A 17,835-nucleotide genomic window follows, 5' to 3' on the forward strand; every position below is an offset into this window, starting at 1 on the left:
CATTATTCTCCACCAAACTCAAGAGGAAGGTTGACCCCAGGCTCTGGGTGCTACTGGGCAAGCAGGGATAAAGACATGGGCACAGGGATAGAGAAGCAATATCTAAAGAAACAATGCCCAAATGCCCATGGATAAGGTTTAGCTGAATAAATCTATTCAATTTAGAATAGGCAATACCCTTTCAAAGGCACCAAATCAAGAGGTGTTTTAATGAAACAGTGAAATTCAGGAGAACTTTATGAGTTTCCTTTAAAGAAAATTTGTTAAAACTCTTGTTCTTCATCTTTTCCATCAAAGAAAGGTCTGAACCTCTCTTGGTCCTAAGGGACCTACAGTACATAAAAGGAATGCATTACGGTCACAGAGCTGCTCCCTCATCTCTAACCCTCAATTCTAACCCTGAATCAACAGAGAAATAGTAAGGTGAGAGCTACTGTTTGAGGGAGCAACCCCAGGCTTGCATCTGCTCAGCCACCTGTCCTCAACAAAAGCCCATTTTTGTGAAATAGGTCATGTGGGCTACCAGGGACTGGGTCTTACTCAGAAGTTTTAGCAGACTAATTATTTTCTTCAAACTCACAAGACACTGACCTAGGACCCAAGGAGCCAATTATTGTAAAAGATCCTCTTCTCAGTAGGACATCTTCTCAGAGAATCATCATTCACTCAGTTATTCAACCAAACTCAATCAATATCTATTATATCTGGGCACTGGAAATACAGAATGAATAGGAAACAGTCCAAGCTTTTGAGGTGCTCTTACTCCAGTGTGGTCTTCCCAAAGTGTGATCCTCAGTACCTGTGTCAGAACCCCCAATGTGCTTATCAAAGTGTAAACTCCTAGGCCATACCCAAGACACATTCTAGGTTGGAGGGGGGGGATCTCCAGGAAATTGTACTCTTAAAAGCATTCCAGTGATTCTTTTGCGATGAAATTTGCAAAGTCTTAGTCTTAAAGGCAAGATGCATGCAAACAAATTATTTCTATACAAAATAGGCTTGGGGAAAAAAAGTTAAGTGATTTCTGGGAACAAGATTCTAATACCCTGATGTCCCTATTCCTTCCCTAAAGAAGTGTTCTCCAAAGAAGTTAGAGCTCTTTTTCCCTTCAGAGTGCTGGAGAATCTCTGACATACTGTCTTCTAGATACTCACTCCAAGCCATTCTCACGATATGGTTCATTACATGCCACAATTTCTAATAGTGCTGTTAATTTTAGATTAGATGTCTTTTATATTGCCTCCTTTATAATGCATAAAAGAGGAGAAAAGGGGGAAAACTAAAATTTACTATGTGCTTACTATGTCCCAACCACTGTGCTGGACACTGAAACATATTGCCTCATTTATTCTCACAATGATCACATAAGTAAGAATCATCACCCTCATTTTACAGATGAGCAAAGTGTGGTTCAGAGAAATTAAGAAACTTAACCAAGGCCACACAGCTAATAAGTAGTGCAGTCAGGATTCAACTCAGGTCTGTCTGTCTCCAAAGTTCCCCATTCTCTTTCCAACTGAACACTGTCCTTGTGTATCCTCATAAATGATCACAATACAAGATCTATGTAAGCAAATCTTATTTGTTATGTGCTGGTTGTTCTTAGTTTCCTTCAAGGGGCTTATAGACTCATCTCTTTCTGGGATGAAAAGCACCTGGTCTATAATTCAGATATGTAGGTGATGATGGTTGGTGAGCTGTGTCTCTGAGCCCAGGACCTAATGTGAGATTCTGACAAGTAGCAACACACACCTGCTGGTTTAGCTGGTATCTGCCTGCACTGGGATTAGCAGTCACCCACAAGACAGCCTCATGGGTTATTAACTCTGAGAGCTCTCAAGTGTTGGATTTCTGCTATCTGCATGTTTGTCTCCCTTGTCCAACTGTGATTTCCTTGAAGACAGAACTATGTTTATCTGCTTCTATAACCACTCTCCCTGATACATCCCTGACAGCTGGTAGACACTTCCAAATAGGCTGTTCCAGAACATAAACTTCCTAAGGAGAGGGACTTTCTTTTTCAACATTGTATCCCCAGAGCTCAGCCTGGTATTTGACTTTCAAAAGCAAATGTGCCCTCAAATCAGGGCAAGTTTATTCAAAGGTAATCAGAAATTGACACTAGTTCTTTTACCTAGTAATTCATTTTAATTTTTAAGAGATTCTTGAGGAAAAAAAAAAGAGATTCTTGAGGGATTTCTCTATGCCATATATTTTGTTAGGTGATGCAAGATGTCTGGATCCACTCAATTATTTCAGTGGGATTCTAAAAGGTTGATTGTGTTGGTGACCAGAAAACTGGGCTGTGCCCACCACTGCCTGGTGCCAAGAAAGGACTACAGTGAACAGTGGAGGCATCCTGCTGACAGGCTATACCGCAGCCAGGAGCTGAGAATAATAAAGGAACCTGAAATACAAACTCACTATAGGGGGAGGGATACAGGGGTTCCCTGCCCTGAAAGTGTCTTACTCTCTGGTTAAGAAAACTAGGCCTTTACACCTACCAGAGGTAGGGAAAAAGAAGGTAGAGGTGGAGGTGGGAAATTCTTAAATCCTAAACTGGGCTCCTGGAGTTATGATGGGAAAGAACAACTTTTAAATCAACAAGCAGAAGTATAACCAATATTCTACGAGTTTGGGGTTCCCTGAATAGGAACTTTGTCTTTTATTCCTTCAGAATCTCCTCCTCAGCCTTTGTGAGCCTCTAAAGACACAGAAGGTGTTGAACAAATGCTTGTTAACTAACCAGAGCACTGTCTCACAGAAATTCAAGGCTAACCGTTATTGAAAGGAGCAGGACTCCAGAGATAATTAAAGCCTCTCAGCCTTGAAAACTGTAATGTGACAACAATTTTGGAAGTGCAGCTGCTCCAGCATCATCCATTGAATTAAACTGAGTTCTAGGGAGAAAGAAGACCTCTGAGAGAGCCTCCTGCTGTCAGTAAGTTACAATCAGTGCTTCTAAATTAAATCAGAGATTAGAAACAAAGAGGCAATGCCAAGCCTGAGTGATGGGCCAGTAAACTTTAAATATCTAATTAAAGATCGGAAGTGCCTTCCAAGAACACAACTTGGTTATTTTTTCTCTCCAAGCCTAACAGCCTGAACATATCTTAAAGTAAATAAAGTTTGGTTTCATAATATTTAGTTTTAGTTCATGCATTTATCTCCACCAACACACACAGAAAAGTACAGTTTCCAAAGGTAGAATCAGCCAAATTTTTACAGCTATACCATTTTTTGACTTCAGAATAAAACTAGCTGATCTGAGCAGCTTTTTTGACTCCATTTTGCCAAGAATACCAGACACAAACAAAAACACTCTCAGAAAAAACAGTGCCTTTTCCTATTACCTGATACTCCTTTTTATTTATTCATTGAAAAGTGTTTTCTTGGAGACAAGAGCCAATATGGTGGTGAGTACAGTGAACTGTTTGTAGTTCCACTCACTTAGGGGCTGGCCAGTGAGCAATACAGAGGCCTAGGGCAGTGCTGCTCAGTGGCAAGCACGATGAAGAATTCATTACTAATGCTTGACATGGGTACAGATATAAGTGAAAGGTGCTGTGCTGCCCAACTCTGACCTCCTGGAACCATGAGAGGGTCCTGAGCTCATAGCTCTTTTGGTTGTATATATGAAACCATGTTGAAGTTACAACTTTGCCCCAATTGTCTAGTTTGCCTCCTCTTCCTCTTCATTTTTCTCCTCCTTCTTCTCCTCCTCCCCCCCCCCCACCCCACTCCTCCTCCATCTGCTCCTCAGGGATAAAGTGTGATGCTCTGGGTTGAAGTAGGAGCTCTGAGCTCTGACCCTGGCTGTCAGCCTGGATGCTCATTCTACCATAGGAGTGTCTTGAATTTCCAATTCTGAAGAGCCTGACATCATAGACCATCTAAATTAAGTCCACTTTCAGTGTCATCAATCAGTCTAGATCCCAGGAGAGCTACATCAATGCCAAAATTCTTTCCTTTTTTTAGCCTGATGCCCTTAAGTGGACATTTTTACTCTAACATGATTTTCTTTTTTTTTTTAAAGATTTATTTATTTATTCATGAGAGACCAGGCAGAAAGAGAGAGGCAGAGACATAAGCAGAGGGAGAAACAGGCTCTTCACAGGAACCCGATGAGGGACTGGATCCCAGATCTTGGGATCACGACCTGAGGCTAAGGCAGCTGCCCAACCACTGAGCCACCCAGGCAGCCCTAACATGATTTTCTGATTGCATATTTACCATTTTAGTTTAATTAAATTTTTCAAGGATAAAACAAGAAAAGAGAACCAATATAAAATATGAGGCCTGCTCCAAACTCAAGAGAACAGAAGTCTTTTTCCCTCCTAAAAGGGAGATCCCAAGCCACCAAATAGACCCCTCACTTGAGGCTCATAGGGCTTTCACAACCTAAGGAGTGGCCAGCTCCCCATAGGATTAGGACCATATCCCTTAAAAATTAAGATAGTCACTGGAAAGTTTCAGCTACTTCCCCAAACAGCAATAACTCAGACCCCATCCAGAACAATCTACACAAAAGCTTCTGAGAATTGAAAACTACCACATCCAATTTAAAACTATTCTTGCACCATTCGAGCTTCTCCCTAAGCCCAGTCTGACAACAGGAAAGTAGGACAAAGTCATGGAGAAAAGGCCCCATAGTCCAGTCCTACTTACTACTTCTACCAGAAGAATGAGTACTCCTGAAGGAGGCCTACCCCTATTATCAACCTTAAAAATGGACTTTCATCCTATCAGGACATAGTTGAACAATACTGTATTACTTCCTGGATCCAAATGCCAATTCTCATCCATCATTGTGAATGAAAATAAACTGGTTAATATCATGACTATTCTAAAAATATTCTTTATGACAGAGACTTCTGTATCATGTCAAATTGTTTTACTTTCTAGAACCAGTATCTGCAATAAAAGCCCACTTGGAATCCCAAAAGGAAACTAACATTAACTGAATGCCAACTTTGCACTAAACATTTCCATGTGTGTTACGTTTTAATTTTCCCAAAAACCGTATGAGGTAAATGCTGTTATTACCATTTTTACAACTGAGGGAACATAGTTTAGAAAGGTTAGGTAACTTGCTAAGGTCACACAAATAGTTAGTGGCAAAACTAGGGTTTGAATCTAGGTCTAATTCTAAAGTTGATTCACTTTCCAGCAGCAGTGTTTTCCAGAACCAAAAAAAAGAACCACACAAGAACAAAAGATTGTGAAAGCTTCCATTGCTGTTATCAAAAATTTACTTCCCTCCCCATTCCACTGATGTTGGACTTAGTTATGTAATTGGCTTTGGCCAATGGAATGTTAGTGGACATGACATGAGCAGCGGCCTTACGTATGGCTGCATGGTTTGGCCTGGCTCTTGTGCTCATGCTATTCATGACAATAAGAATATATCCTGGATAGTACCAGTTAAGAAAGGATAAGTCCATCCTAGATTTACCAAACTACAGTTGACCTATAGACCTGTGATTAAGAAATAATGGCTGAATCTTTCTAAATTTGATGGAAACTATAAACCAGCAGGTCCAAGAAGCTCAAAAACCCCAACTACAAGATATACATCATTAGGATTAAAAAGGAATGGTGAGAGGCTTCAGAAACCCAAAAGGAGAAAATAGAAGGGAAGAGCCAAGGAGGATGTATGTCAGATTTTTCTCAACTTCCAGAGGGTCAGTAGCATTTAAAGTCACTCCTAATGAAAAGTGTGAGAGAAGGGCAGTAGAAGGAAATAACAGAAGAGCTGAATTTTCATCCAGGCTGATTGGGGAAAACCAGACACAGTGCTGGCAGTCAGAGGATCCCAGAGGGCAAGGAGAACAAAAGGCTATGCCTCGTCCCATAAAAGTTCTCCCATAAAAGAAGTCCAGGAGGAAGGTCTTTAGACAGCACCTGGCCACAGAATCAGGGTTAGAGGCAATCTCCTCTTGATCCCCGAGGTGGTAGCCACCACCATCTGCACAACTGCTCAAGAGGGCTAACACAGGACGTGCCACAAACCCTAGTCCCCTTCCTATCCTCTCTCTAAACATTCTTGACAGTCAAAGAAGATTGACCTTAAACACTTGGGAGGTAATGTAAGAACAACTTAAAATGTCATGTGCTATTTAATGTACCATCCTAAGCAGTCTCTGTCAAAACAATGGAAAAGCTTTCCATCACCTGAAAAGAACATCCTAGAAAAATAAACAGGAAAAACTTCAATGTGGAGGGAAATTCTTCTAGGGAATTAATATACATACAAGAACCCAAAGCAAGCACGTAATAAAAGACTATACATGATATATCAATTGTTGTCTTTGCAATGAAATAAGAAACAAGACAAAATTGCTCTCAGCCTACAACTAGTTTTTACTTTCTTAAAGGAAGAGGCTGATGTAAGGAATTACCCCAAAATACAAAGCCTAAAAGTTGGTAATAATTCATGCATAACTAATTTATTTGCAGATACTACTACAATTTCTTTATTAAACCCATTATGAGAAAGGCAGACTCCTATAAATATCTACTTGCCAATAAGTATCAAATGTCAAAATAAAATGAAATCAGAATTTGTAGCAATGTATCTAGTTTACCCAGTCTCTGTTAGTTTATGGTGGAGCATTCTAAATGACTTTGGAAACTTTAGAGAATAATTACAGCCATCTCTACTTGATGATAAGTAAAAATGCCAACGTTATTCTCCCAAATGTTTTTTAAGGATGTCATACACTGACAAGCTGTAGTAAGCAAACCACTGACACAGCTCAATCTTTTGTTTTGCTTTCAAGTTGTACCACTGGACCTCCCCAAAACTATACTAATAAATAGTGTGGGAAGAGGACTGGAGAAAAGAAAAAAAGAGAAAGGAGGGAAAGAAAAAGGTATCATGTACAAAAAATAAAAACCTTAAAATGTCCATTGATATTGTGAGAAAACAAGTAAGTGTTTACTGAAGCACAGAAACCAAGCACACGTGCTCTCCCCTCAGAAGATTCAGTCCGGTAACACCCAAAATGAAGATTTATTTGGATAATAGCAGATTTGTTTTTCACATCTACAATAAATATCCAGGGCAGGATGAAAGACCAATTAATGTCAAAAGGTCACCACCAGAAAGGAAAGCCAAGAACAGGAAAGGGCAATGGAGCAGGGCAGATGGCCCAGGAGCAAGCCTACACCCAGGGATGCAATATATTACAAAGGAAGCCACAGACATCAGTGAAGAAAAATAAAGGTTCATGAGTATGAATGATGTGAATTCAACTGTTAGCTATTTAAGGAAAATCTGTTTACAATCCTTACATTACACCACACCTCAAAAACAAATCTAGAGGGACCAAAAAGATCTTTGTTTTCATTTTCAATTCAGGCCATAAAAGACCAAAAGGAAAAGATACGGAATCACAAAGAAGTTACAGAATTGACAGACTGGACTTGCCATGCAAATTTTAAGGGTGCATATAAATGATGGCCAAAATGAAAAGGAAAACAATAACTAGAATAAACTATCAATAAGTAATAGTACTAGTGAGTTAATGTCATTAATATACAAAGAGTTCACGTGATATGATAAGAAATACAAGACTTCAATAAATAAATGGGCAAAAGACAAGCAGGTACTTCATAAAGGAAGTTAAATACAAAAATGTCCAATTCCACTAGTATTTACTACTAATGACATTAGTTTCTTCATGGAAGAAATTCAGATAGAAATGAGATAACTATTTTTATGCAAATTCAGTTTCCATGAAATGGAGATTCCCCATACACTGTTGACTTGAGTTATACCAACTTAAAACAGTTTTTGGAAAGCAAGTCTATGTAAGAGACTAATCAAAATGTTCAAACATGTTGATCCAGTATCTTCACTACTAGGAAATCTATTCCCCCAAAAGTCTAAAATACAGGAAGAAATACACCACAGAAAAAAGATAAGTGCTTTACTATCTCTAATAGCAAAAAAAAATTCAAACTTACCCAAATGCCCAACAAGAAGTGATTTATAAAATCATAGTATACCACTTTAATGAAGTACAAATGACCCTTAAACAACATGGGTTTGAATTATGTGGGACCACTTATACATAGATTTTTTTTCAATACAGCACAGTACTATAAACATTTTCTCTTATGATTTTCTTAAAACATTTTCTTTATTCTAGCTTACTTTATTATAAGAACACAATATTTAACACATATAACATAAAAATAAATATGTGAATCAACTGTTTTTGTTATCATAAGGCTTCTGGTCAACAATAGGCTATTAGTAGTTAAGTTTTCAGGGAGTCAGAAGTTACATGTGGATTTTTTACTGCTTAGGGTTTGATGCTCTTAACCCTTGTGTTGGTCAAAGGTCAAATTGTGTATCTTTCATTATCACTTACAGAAGTTTTATAAGAACATGGAAAAATACTTGCTATGATATTAAGGAAAATGCTAAAGTGGCACATAATATGATGCTGATGCTTTAATTTTCTTTTAAAAAGTATACAATAAAGAACACTGGAAGGAAACACACCAGTCTGTTCAATAGTAAAAATTTCTGGGTGGCAACAATATTTATCTTCCTTTTTCTCTGTATTTTCTAAATTGTCTACACTATGCAGTACAATGTCCTACACAGTGCAGGAAAGCATGTTTATGACAGCCTAGGCTCAGACCTTCTGCTCTGTCTCTTTACCAGTCATGTAACTTTAAAAAAGAATTCGAAGGCTGTTTTTCTTTTGAAAAATTGGAATAATACCACCACTCACTTCACATACTTGTTTTGAGGATTAAATGAGGTAATGTATATAATGCACCTAACAACACACACACACACACACACACACACACACACCAGTTTTAATCATTTTGGGAAAAAACCCTTTAAAGTAACAAGAGTTAAACACTGAGCAGGTCAGTACACTTTATCACTCTCATCCAATAATTAGAAGTGATATATCATGGTTTCTAAGAAATAGTGGGAAGGGGAAAAAATGACCTAAAGTGTTACTTTTTTAAAATTTACAAATTGTACTCTTTAAAACACCAGAATTTTATGCCAACCTATTGGAAGATATTTTGGAATTTGAGACGTTGATAAAAGATGTGCTAAGTGTTCAAATGATACTTTATTAATTTTACATAAATAAAGTGAGTGGTAACATAATACATGACACATAAATGGGTGACAAGAAAAAGTGAAAGATACTGTCCACCCCATACAAAAGATGAAGACATCAGGTTTCACGTTGGTTTTAGAGCTCACTTTAATACATCTCTGAACATTCCAGACTTAGTCTTTACTTCCAGGATAAACACAACTCAGTATCTTTTCTTTTTCCTAAAGATTATGGGGGGTGAGTATGAGAATTAAAAAAGAAAACACATTTGCCTTCTTCCACCAAACATCCAGCTAAGGGTTGTCAAGAGCAGCTGAAATAGGCAGAAGCTGTGCAGAAGTAAGCACAGAGAAAGTGCACCTGGAATGGTCCAGACAGCTAGGGCAGGTATTAGAAAGTGGAGGACCCACCCAAAGTCAAGGGTGAGCCTGGTTGGCAACACTGGATACTTGAACCTCAATGATAAGGGCTAGTAGCAAAAGTCTATTTGTTAGAGAAAAGCAGAAGAGGTAAGGCTTCACAAAGTGTCACCCAGCACAGATTTATTTGTAGGAACCTCTCTGAGCAGCAGAGAAGCAAGCCTTTGAGCAGTGAAGCACAGACCCCTGCCTCACTACCTCCCATACAACCTCCATACAGATATCTATCTTATCTCTCTTTAGTTATGAATAATAAAAAGGATGCACACAGCATCCAAACAAGGCTACTATAATGAAAAAAAGAACAGCAAAACTATCAAGAGATGAGTAATATTCACTAAAAATGTTATCAAGAAACACATGAGGGATCCCTGGGTGGCGCAGCGGTTTAGCGCCTGCCTTTGGCCCAGGGCGTGATCCTGGAGACCCGGGATCGAATCCCACGTCAGGCTCCCAGTGCACGGAGCCTGCTTCTCCCTCTGCCTATGTCTCTGCCGCTCTCTCTCTCTCTCTGTGACTAGCATAAATAAATAAAAAAAAATTAAAAAAAAAAAAAGAAACACATGAAAATTATGATCAATATTTCACCATAAGTTAAAAAATATATATGAAGCCATCATCTCAAAGAAGGAAGAAAATGAAGCAGAAATACAGAAATACAAGAACTCAAGAGTAAGATGGCAATAAACAGGAAGAGATGAAATATTCAGGAAAGAAGAAACCAAATCACAGATGAAATTGGTAGAAATTCAGTGAAGAAAATATACTATGGAACTCACTGTAAGAAATCAGAGAAGGTGAACATGAACATAAGTATTTTTAAAATATTAGAGATTAAATACATAAAATTCAAAAATAAAATAAAATATTAGAGGGAAAATGATAGATATGATAGTCCATGGAAACCTATCATACTTTACACAAAAAATGAGTCCCTGAAGAAGAAAACCAGCATGATGCAAAGGTTAAGAGAATAAACTGAGTCTGAATCTTAGTCCTTTCTGCCATATGAATTTGCAGAAGCTTCATAACCACTTTGTCTTAGTTTCTCCATCACTAAAATGAAGATAATAATAGTATCTACTCCACAGGGTCATTATAAAGATTAATTGACTTAAAATTTGGGTTTTTAATTATTTATTTATTTATTTATTCATGAGAGACACACAGAGAGAGAGAGAGAGAGAGAGAGGCAGAGACAAAGGCAGAGGGAGAAGCAGGCTCCATGCAGGGAGCCTGATGTGGGACTCGATCCTGGGACTCCAGGACCACGCCCTGGGCCAAAGGCAGGCGCCAAACCACTGAGCCACCCAGGGAACCCAATGACTTAAAATTTGATAAGAGACTGGAATAGTACTTGGCACATACCAAGCAATGTCTAAGTTTTTCTTAAATTTGAAAATAATAATTTATATTTTAAAATAATAAAAACCAATGGAACAGAACAAATATTTAAAGATATAATTTGGGGTACCTGAGTGGATCAGTGGTTGATCATCTGCCTTTGGCTTAGGTCATGATATTGGGGTCATGGGATCAAGTCCCGCATCAGGCTCCCTGCTCAGTGGGGATTCTGTGATTCTGTGATTATAGACTGGTTTCCACAGGTACACACCTCTGTCTATTCCCTTGACTGATGGGATTACCTCCAGAATCACAGAATCATAGAATCTGTGTAGAGGATTAGGAAGCTAAAGTCCACAGATTCTTCAGGAGCCAGCTATCAACACAAGGAGAGCCTGCTACCTGCCCATCTGACTCACATCTTAACCTGCCATCAAAGAGGTGACCTGGGACACATGCCAGGAGACTACGGGGGAGGGGGAAGCCTGGCCCAGGCAAGAACAGTGAAAGTACTACCCAGTCCTGGAGAGGAATCTTTTCTTTAAAAAAAAAAAAAAAAAGTGCTTAGAATTCAGGGAAGCTCAAATGGCTCTGTTTTATTTTGCTTATGGATGAGATGAATATTTCATGATATATAAAGACCATGAAGAGAACCCATCCTCATTGACTAGAAGGGCAGTCCTGCCGCAGGGGGGCCGGATGGCTCAGAAGAGCTCCGGGAAGCAGCACCACACTGGTCCCACAGTAATTAGGCTCTGTTGGTACCCCTCCTCCTCTCCAACAGATAGTCAAGCCCAGAGAAAAAAGAGAAAGAGGCAGGACACCTACATGGAGAGAAGCACGGGAGGAGAGTGCTGTTGCTCACTGCCCCGTGAGTGTGAACGCAGGCAGGGACCCAGTCAGCTCCAGGCAGAAAGCTGAGGGGAAAGATGGCTGTGAGGATGGAAAGCACAGAACCACAGCTTCAAGTAGGCGTCATCTGCCAGAATTAATCTCCCACAATTCCTATATCTAAACCAAAACTCCTGTTCTCCACAGTGAGGAGGGCCCATCTGGTGGTGATGGAGCCTGCGCTGGGAGAAGGCAGACTCTCTAAGGCAGGAAGTCATCTCCAGAAGTGAAAGGTAAGGAGCCCACCCAGCGCCCAGGTTCCCACATCCAACTCCTGGGAGCCCCGCATATTATGACCTGGCCATCCCAGCGCTGCCAATGGCAGAGAGCCCAGGGCCATTCAGTGACCTAGCCCTATCTTCTTGCAGGTGGCAAACCATTCCTTTTTTGAAAGGTGGAGATTTGCTTCAGAAATGTAGATGGCTGAGACCATGCCATGACCTCTCCAATATCACTACTGCACCCTACACACACACACACACACACACACACACACACACACACACACACACCTTTCCCTTTGTCATTACTGTCATTACGTTACTCTGTGATTGCAGGATTCAGGGGATGTCCACAGCAGGGGAAAAACAGTCTGCACAATTCTCCCTAATGTGTGAGAAAATGGGAATGAGGCAGTGACAAAAATAAGACTATGAAATTTTTAACAGCTCTATCTTGCATACCAGAGTTTATAAAGAGATTCTTGGCTGCCCTGGTTTCTGGACCCTTCCCAAACCATCACTAAGAGATGCTGTCCTGTTGGTGGTGACTCATTAGCCACAAGCAGATGCCTCACAAGCAGCCTGAGAGGGGAGAGGGCAGAGGAGGGTCAGGAAAGAGTCCTCGGAAAGGTAATATATGTGCAGAGGGGATGAAAAAACCCAAGTAAAGGCAGTGGGAGAGGCATCTTTGAGAGCTCAATTTAGAGTGAATATGTGTTGCTCTACAGAGGCAGCAAACATCAAGACAGGGCTAGAAAGTAGGGGCCCAATGCAAAAGTGAGGTTACATGGTGGGACAGGATTGAGCAAGCAGTAACCATGCTTGATTGATAAAAAAAAAAAACTTCAGCAAGAGCTATAAGTGTACTCCCAAAGTATTTAAATTTAAAATACGATCATTTCAATACACCTGTATCTTAATTCTTCAATACTTTTCAACTATTTTAATAACCCAGACACAATAATTAAAAATAATAAATTAGGGCAGCCCGGGTGGCTCAGCGGTTTAGCGCTGGTTTCAGCCCAGGGCATGATCCTGGAGACCCGGAATCAAGTCCCGTGTCAGGCTCTCTGCATGGAGCCTGCTTCTCCCTCTGCCTGTCTGTGTGTGTGTGTGTGTGTGTGTGTGTGTGTGTGTGTCTCAAATAAATAAGTATTTTAAAAAATAATAATAAATTAAAACATGTATACAGAGGCATACATTTTTCCCTTTACCCCAGGCTCCAGTATGACTTAACACATCATTGCGGAGCCTGTCTTTATTTAAAATTGTGACATTCTGATCACCATGGCTTTTTTAGCATCAAATTTGAACTTTTAAAACACTGCACTGTAATATTATCTAAACAAGCACATGAAAAGACGCCCAGAATCACTAATCATTAGGAAAATGCAAATCAAAACCACAATGAGATACCACTTTCCACCCAGGAGGATGGCTACTGACCAAAACCAAAAAGAAAACAAACCAAAAACCAAAAAAAAATGCTGGAGAAGATGTGGAGTACCCACTGTCCGTGAGAATGAAAAACAGAGCAGCCGCTATGGAAAACAATGCAGACGTTCCTCAAAAGTTAAAAACAGAACAACCATACGTGATCCAGATATTCCACTTAAGGGTATATATGCCAAGAACTCAAAGCAGTCTCCAGGAGATATTCATATATGTGTGTGTTTACGGCAGCATTCCGCACAGTAGCCAAAAGGTGGAAGCAACTCAAGCGTCCACTGATGGATAAATGGACAAAGAAATATGGTCTATACATAGACGAGATGATTCTGACACCTGTTACAATATGGATGAACCTGGAGGACACAAGCTGAGTAAAAGGAGCCAGACACAAAATGACCAATACACCAGACAGGGGTACCTAAGTAGTCAAATTCAGAGACAGAAAGTAGTAAATGCCAGAGCTGGGGGAGGGGAGAATGGGGATTTGTCATTTTAACCCGTACAGAGTTTCAGGTTTGTATACGAGAAGAATTCTGGAGACGGGGTGCACAGCAATGCGAACATTCTTAGCACTACTGCACTGTGCACTAAAACAGTTAAGATGGTAAACTTTACGTTACATATATTTCACTACAGTTTTTTAAATGTTTATTTATCTTGACTACAGCTTTTCTGCACAGGGGTAGTGCATGGGGTAATGGGAAATTGTACCCTGAAAGACAATTATCTGGAGTCCAGAAAGTCAGTAATAGCAGGGAATTTCTTCCTGTTGCCAGGTCAGCTGTCTGAGCAGTGTTCCTCCAACCCCTCACTTGACAGTCTCTCCTTTCCATGCAACAGGAGCCACAAAGAACCCCTGAGCAGGCTTTCCTGAGGGGGTGTCCTCCCTCCCCAGCCCAGAGAGGGGCCCAAGCGAACTCACACTGGCAAATGCTTGCTTTCCAAGGGTGAGAAATAGGGAAAGGGCACTGAGCAAGAGGGATTGATCGTCTACCTCTGAGGCCGTGGATCAGGTTGGAAACCACACATTTTCCAAACCAGAAAAGCCTGTCAGGGATTTCTGGGCGGTTTCTGAGTGGGAGAAATGCAATGTTGGCATTTCTGGGACACTGTGATGGATAGAGGAGACAAGACTGTATATTTAGGATTTGGGTTCTCTCCTCAAATTCAGAACGTGGGTTCACTGAAAAGGCACTAGAATGGCAGGCCACACTCTGAGCACTTCAGCCTCAGAAAATGTTTTAATCTATAATTTAATTTGTATGAGTCACAGGGTTGGGAAGATGGTAGATGCTGAAAATGTAAAGCTACATGGCCAGATAGGTTTCCCTTTATAACTAAGTTGCCAAGGAACACATAACCCAGAACTGAACCCCTTTACAAAAACTGGCATGTCTTGGGGAACGGGTCCCACCTCACACTCTTTACCCTGATTGAAACATTGCCCATGAGGTTTAATCTGGCAAATTACTTTCCCTAGGCATGGTATATATCCTGAATTAATTTTTTTCTGTTCAATTTAGCAGTAACCTTGCTTAACAATTGACATTTTTTCAAATTCTCTGGAGATAGCCACTTCACCATCACAATAAAGGCATAAGGTACCTGAAACAGTACCACCAATAAGCACCACTGAGCTGTAGAGGAGGCTCTCCCCTACTTACTTGGAGGCACAAAGTGTGTGTAGGGGACAGGCTTTGTGACTCAACCCCTGGCCTTGGCCTCCACCTGACCACCTCACCCCTTAATGCAACTGTGTCCTCCTCAGGCCCAGTGCCCTTCTCTGGGGAGCCTCTCCCTACCATCCTGTAAACAGAGGACCCTGTCAAGCAGATGACAGGGTCACACAGATCCTGTAGCTTCTTCGCTCCTCCCAAGAGTAGTTCTTGCCTTATATTGAAGCTAAAGATTTCTGTCAATGACTTAAAATGAGCAGGAGGGTGGAGGTGGGGATGGGTCCTCTCAGACCACTACCTGCCATCATACCACATCATCTCACACTCAAACACAAGCTTCCTTCCCTGCTTTTCTTGGTGGAGTTCACTTGGTGTCTTTGTCACTTTGCAATTTCATCAGCCCCAAAGAAACTCTCACCACTTGGTTTTCTGAGTAACCTTCTGGCACTGTTTTTTTCTGAACCTAGTTCTGATTTTGTGACCTCACTCTCTATGCCTGTTAAACTCTCTGATCATCCTCTCTGAATGAAAGGGGGAGGTTCACTCTGCCTCCACAGGTTTCTGTGGGGCCCTGGCCTTTGCAAGAGGCAGGTAAATCCCACACATGAATCTACAAGCACTACTGTCACTGGGCAGAGCTACAGAGAACCCACAAGAACTGTGGGTGTCCTCACTACAGCAGCCAGCTCACCTTGACAGCAGAGCAGCCCTGCCTTCCCAGGCACTAAGTCCAGTACTGACACATCAGGACCACATCTCCAGAAGGTTCTCCAGTAGCTCAACACCTATTACTTAGGCCACTTTCCTTGGTGGTAATTAACTTATGCCTGGTTGCTAGGTTGACAAATTCAGCATTAATATCATGAACTGCCCTGGACCATATAAATAATAAAATAAGATACTGTGAGTCCCTACCTAGTGCTTTATTTCCCAAAGATACAGAAGATCTGAAGTTACTAAGATACAAACCACACTGTGTTGTTGCGTGGGGGGTTTTTGATCCCAGATACCTGGAGTGGGTTTTCCCTTCAGTTTCCTTAAATTCCAAGGAATTACATTGTCACCATCCTTTATGGCAAATGCGGGAAACTCCACACACTCTGTTCTCTCTGCAAATGCATGGAATCTGAAACATGAAGAGATTTGCAACATTAGGCTACTAGTGCACACATCTATTCATTCTCCCAGGACTGTGAACTTGCTCTGCTGTGGTGCCAACCATCTTAGATGTTTCACGGCTTTTCTCTGTACCTGGTCAAATCCCCCAAACAAAAGGCAGGCAGGCAAGAGAAGAGAGAACTGTAAATGTGTTAGGATTTTAACGGATGACTCTTCTCTTCATTAGAGGGTAATTAGCCCAAGCAAATGGTATTTATTGACCCTGGAAAAATGATACCCTCTGCTTTATATTTATCCTTCTGTTCCCAGGCTTCAATCATGTCAATACCATGTTGACAAGCCAACAGTCTAATGAGGCCCCAACAGTGCCCTTGGCCCTGTGGGTTCAGTGTTGAAAGCTGACGACAACAGGCACCATTAGCTCATCTGCCAATTGTTGATAGGCTTCAGTCAACTTTAACTCGGCAAACACGCACCTCCCCAAAACCTAAGTGGAAGCACTAATGAAAAGAATTCTTGTGTGGACAAGTTTTTAGGGCCTGATTCCTCAAAATGTGGTCCCATGAGCAGCAGCAGCACCTGGGAGCTGGTCAGGGATGCACATTCCTGGGCCCTACCTGGATCTGCTGAGGCTGAATAAGCATTTTAACGAGATCCCCCTGGGGAGTTCATGGGCACCTTAAAGCTCAAAAAGCCCTAGAGTAGTCTACAAAATGATGGGCTAAGTACACCCTTGACACCAATTATCTGGAATCCAAAAAGATGGTGATGGCAGGAAATTTCTTTCAGATTAATAGGAGATCTCTGGGTAATGCTCCTCCAGCCCCTTAAGAGTTCCTCCTCTGCCTGTTCCTCAGCATGAAGAAAATCCTCAAGCAGGGGCTGGGATGGAGAGATGGATGCACAAATGGTAGGAGAGGTGTGGGGGCTTCATCTGGGCCATGGAAAGACTCAGGTCTATTTCTAAAGGGTTTCAGGTGGGACTAGAATGAGGACTTCAAGGAAATCAATAAGCCAGCCTTGTTCCAACAGCCCCTCATGCCAACAATGGACCCTTAACCTGGCCGTGCCTGCCTCCCACAGGTCCTTCCACCAGAGCAGAAATGGCCAGTTTACTTTGTCCTGTGACCCTCTTACAAGGCAGAGGGGGGATGGCTGAGGTTTGTCCCACCAGGTCCCACACCCTGAGAGCCAAGGCCTTTGGTGCCCAGGACTTCCTACTCTCTGATCTATTCTCTGGATTAGAAAAGAGAACAGGGCAGGCATTTCCTCTGGCTAATACACCCTCATCTATGCAGAAAGCAAAACCTGCTTTGTAGGCTGGTGGCTCTGTTCAGACACGGACCCAGGCATTGGGGAAGCAAGAGTCCAGCCTCCCTGCAAGCTGAGGAGCTCAGGGCACACCCTTTATAGTTCCATAGTAACTGCACTTCAACAGCCAAAGGTGTGCAGATGCCGACCAAGAGACATGGGGTCTGTCAGGGGGTGCAGCAGGCCAGAGCACCACCGGTTGTGAGCTGGACGCACTTGCAAGGGCCAGAGCAGGGACAGGAAAGCACATAGTATACATGTCGTCATTTCTGCAAAACTCACACTCAATTGTACGCAGCCT

At 41.4% G+C, this 17,835-nt stretch overlaps 1 protein-coding gene across 1 annotated transcript in view; it reads right to left on the minus strand.

Moving 5' to 3' along the window:
• The window catches only part of VWA3B (von Willebrand factor A domain containing 3B), a 207,217-nt gene that overhangs the window by 161,738 nt on the left and 27,644 nt on the right, over positions 1 to 17,835 (minus strand). Inside the window, exon 7 of the mRNA XM_055328114.1 lies at positions 16,115 to 16,230. Within this exon, the coding sequence (XP_055184089.1) occupies positions 16,115 to 16,230 (116 nt within the window). The remainder of the gene's footprint in view (positions 1 to 16,114; positions 16,231 to 17,835) is intronic.

The sequence above is a fragment of the Nyctereutes procyonoides genome, unplaced genomic scaffold (genome assembly GCF_905146905.1).
Source record: "Nyctereutes procyonoides isolate TBG_1078 unplaced genomic scaffold, NYPRO_anot_genome, whole genome shotgun sequence".
Taxonomy (NCBI): domain Eukaryota; kingdom Metazoa; phylum Chordata; class Mammalia; order Carnivora; family Canidae; genus Nyctereutes; species Nyctereutes procyonoides.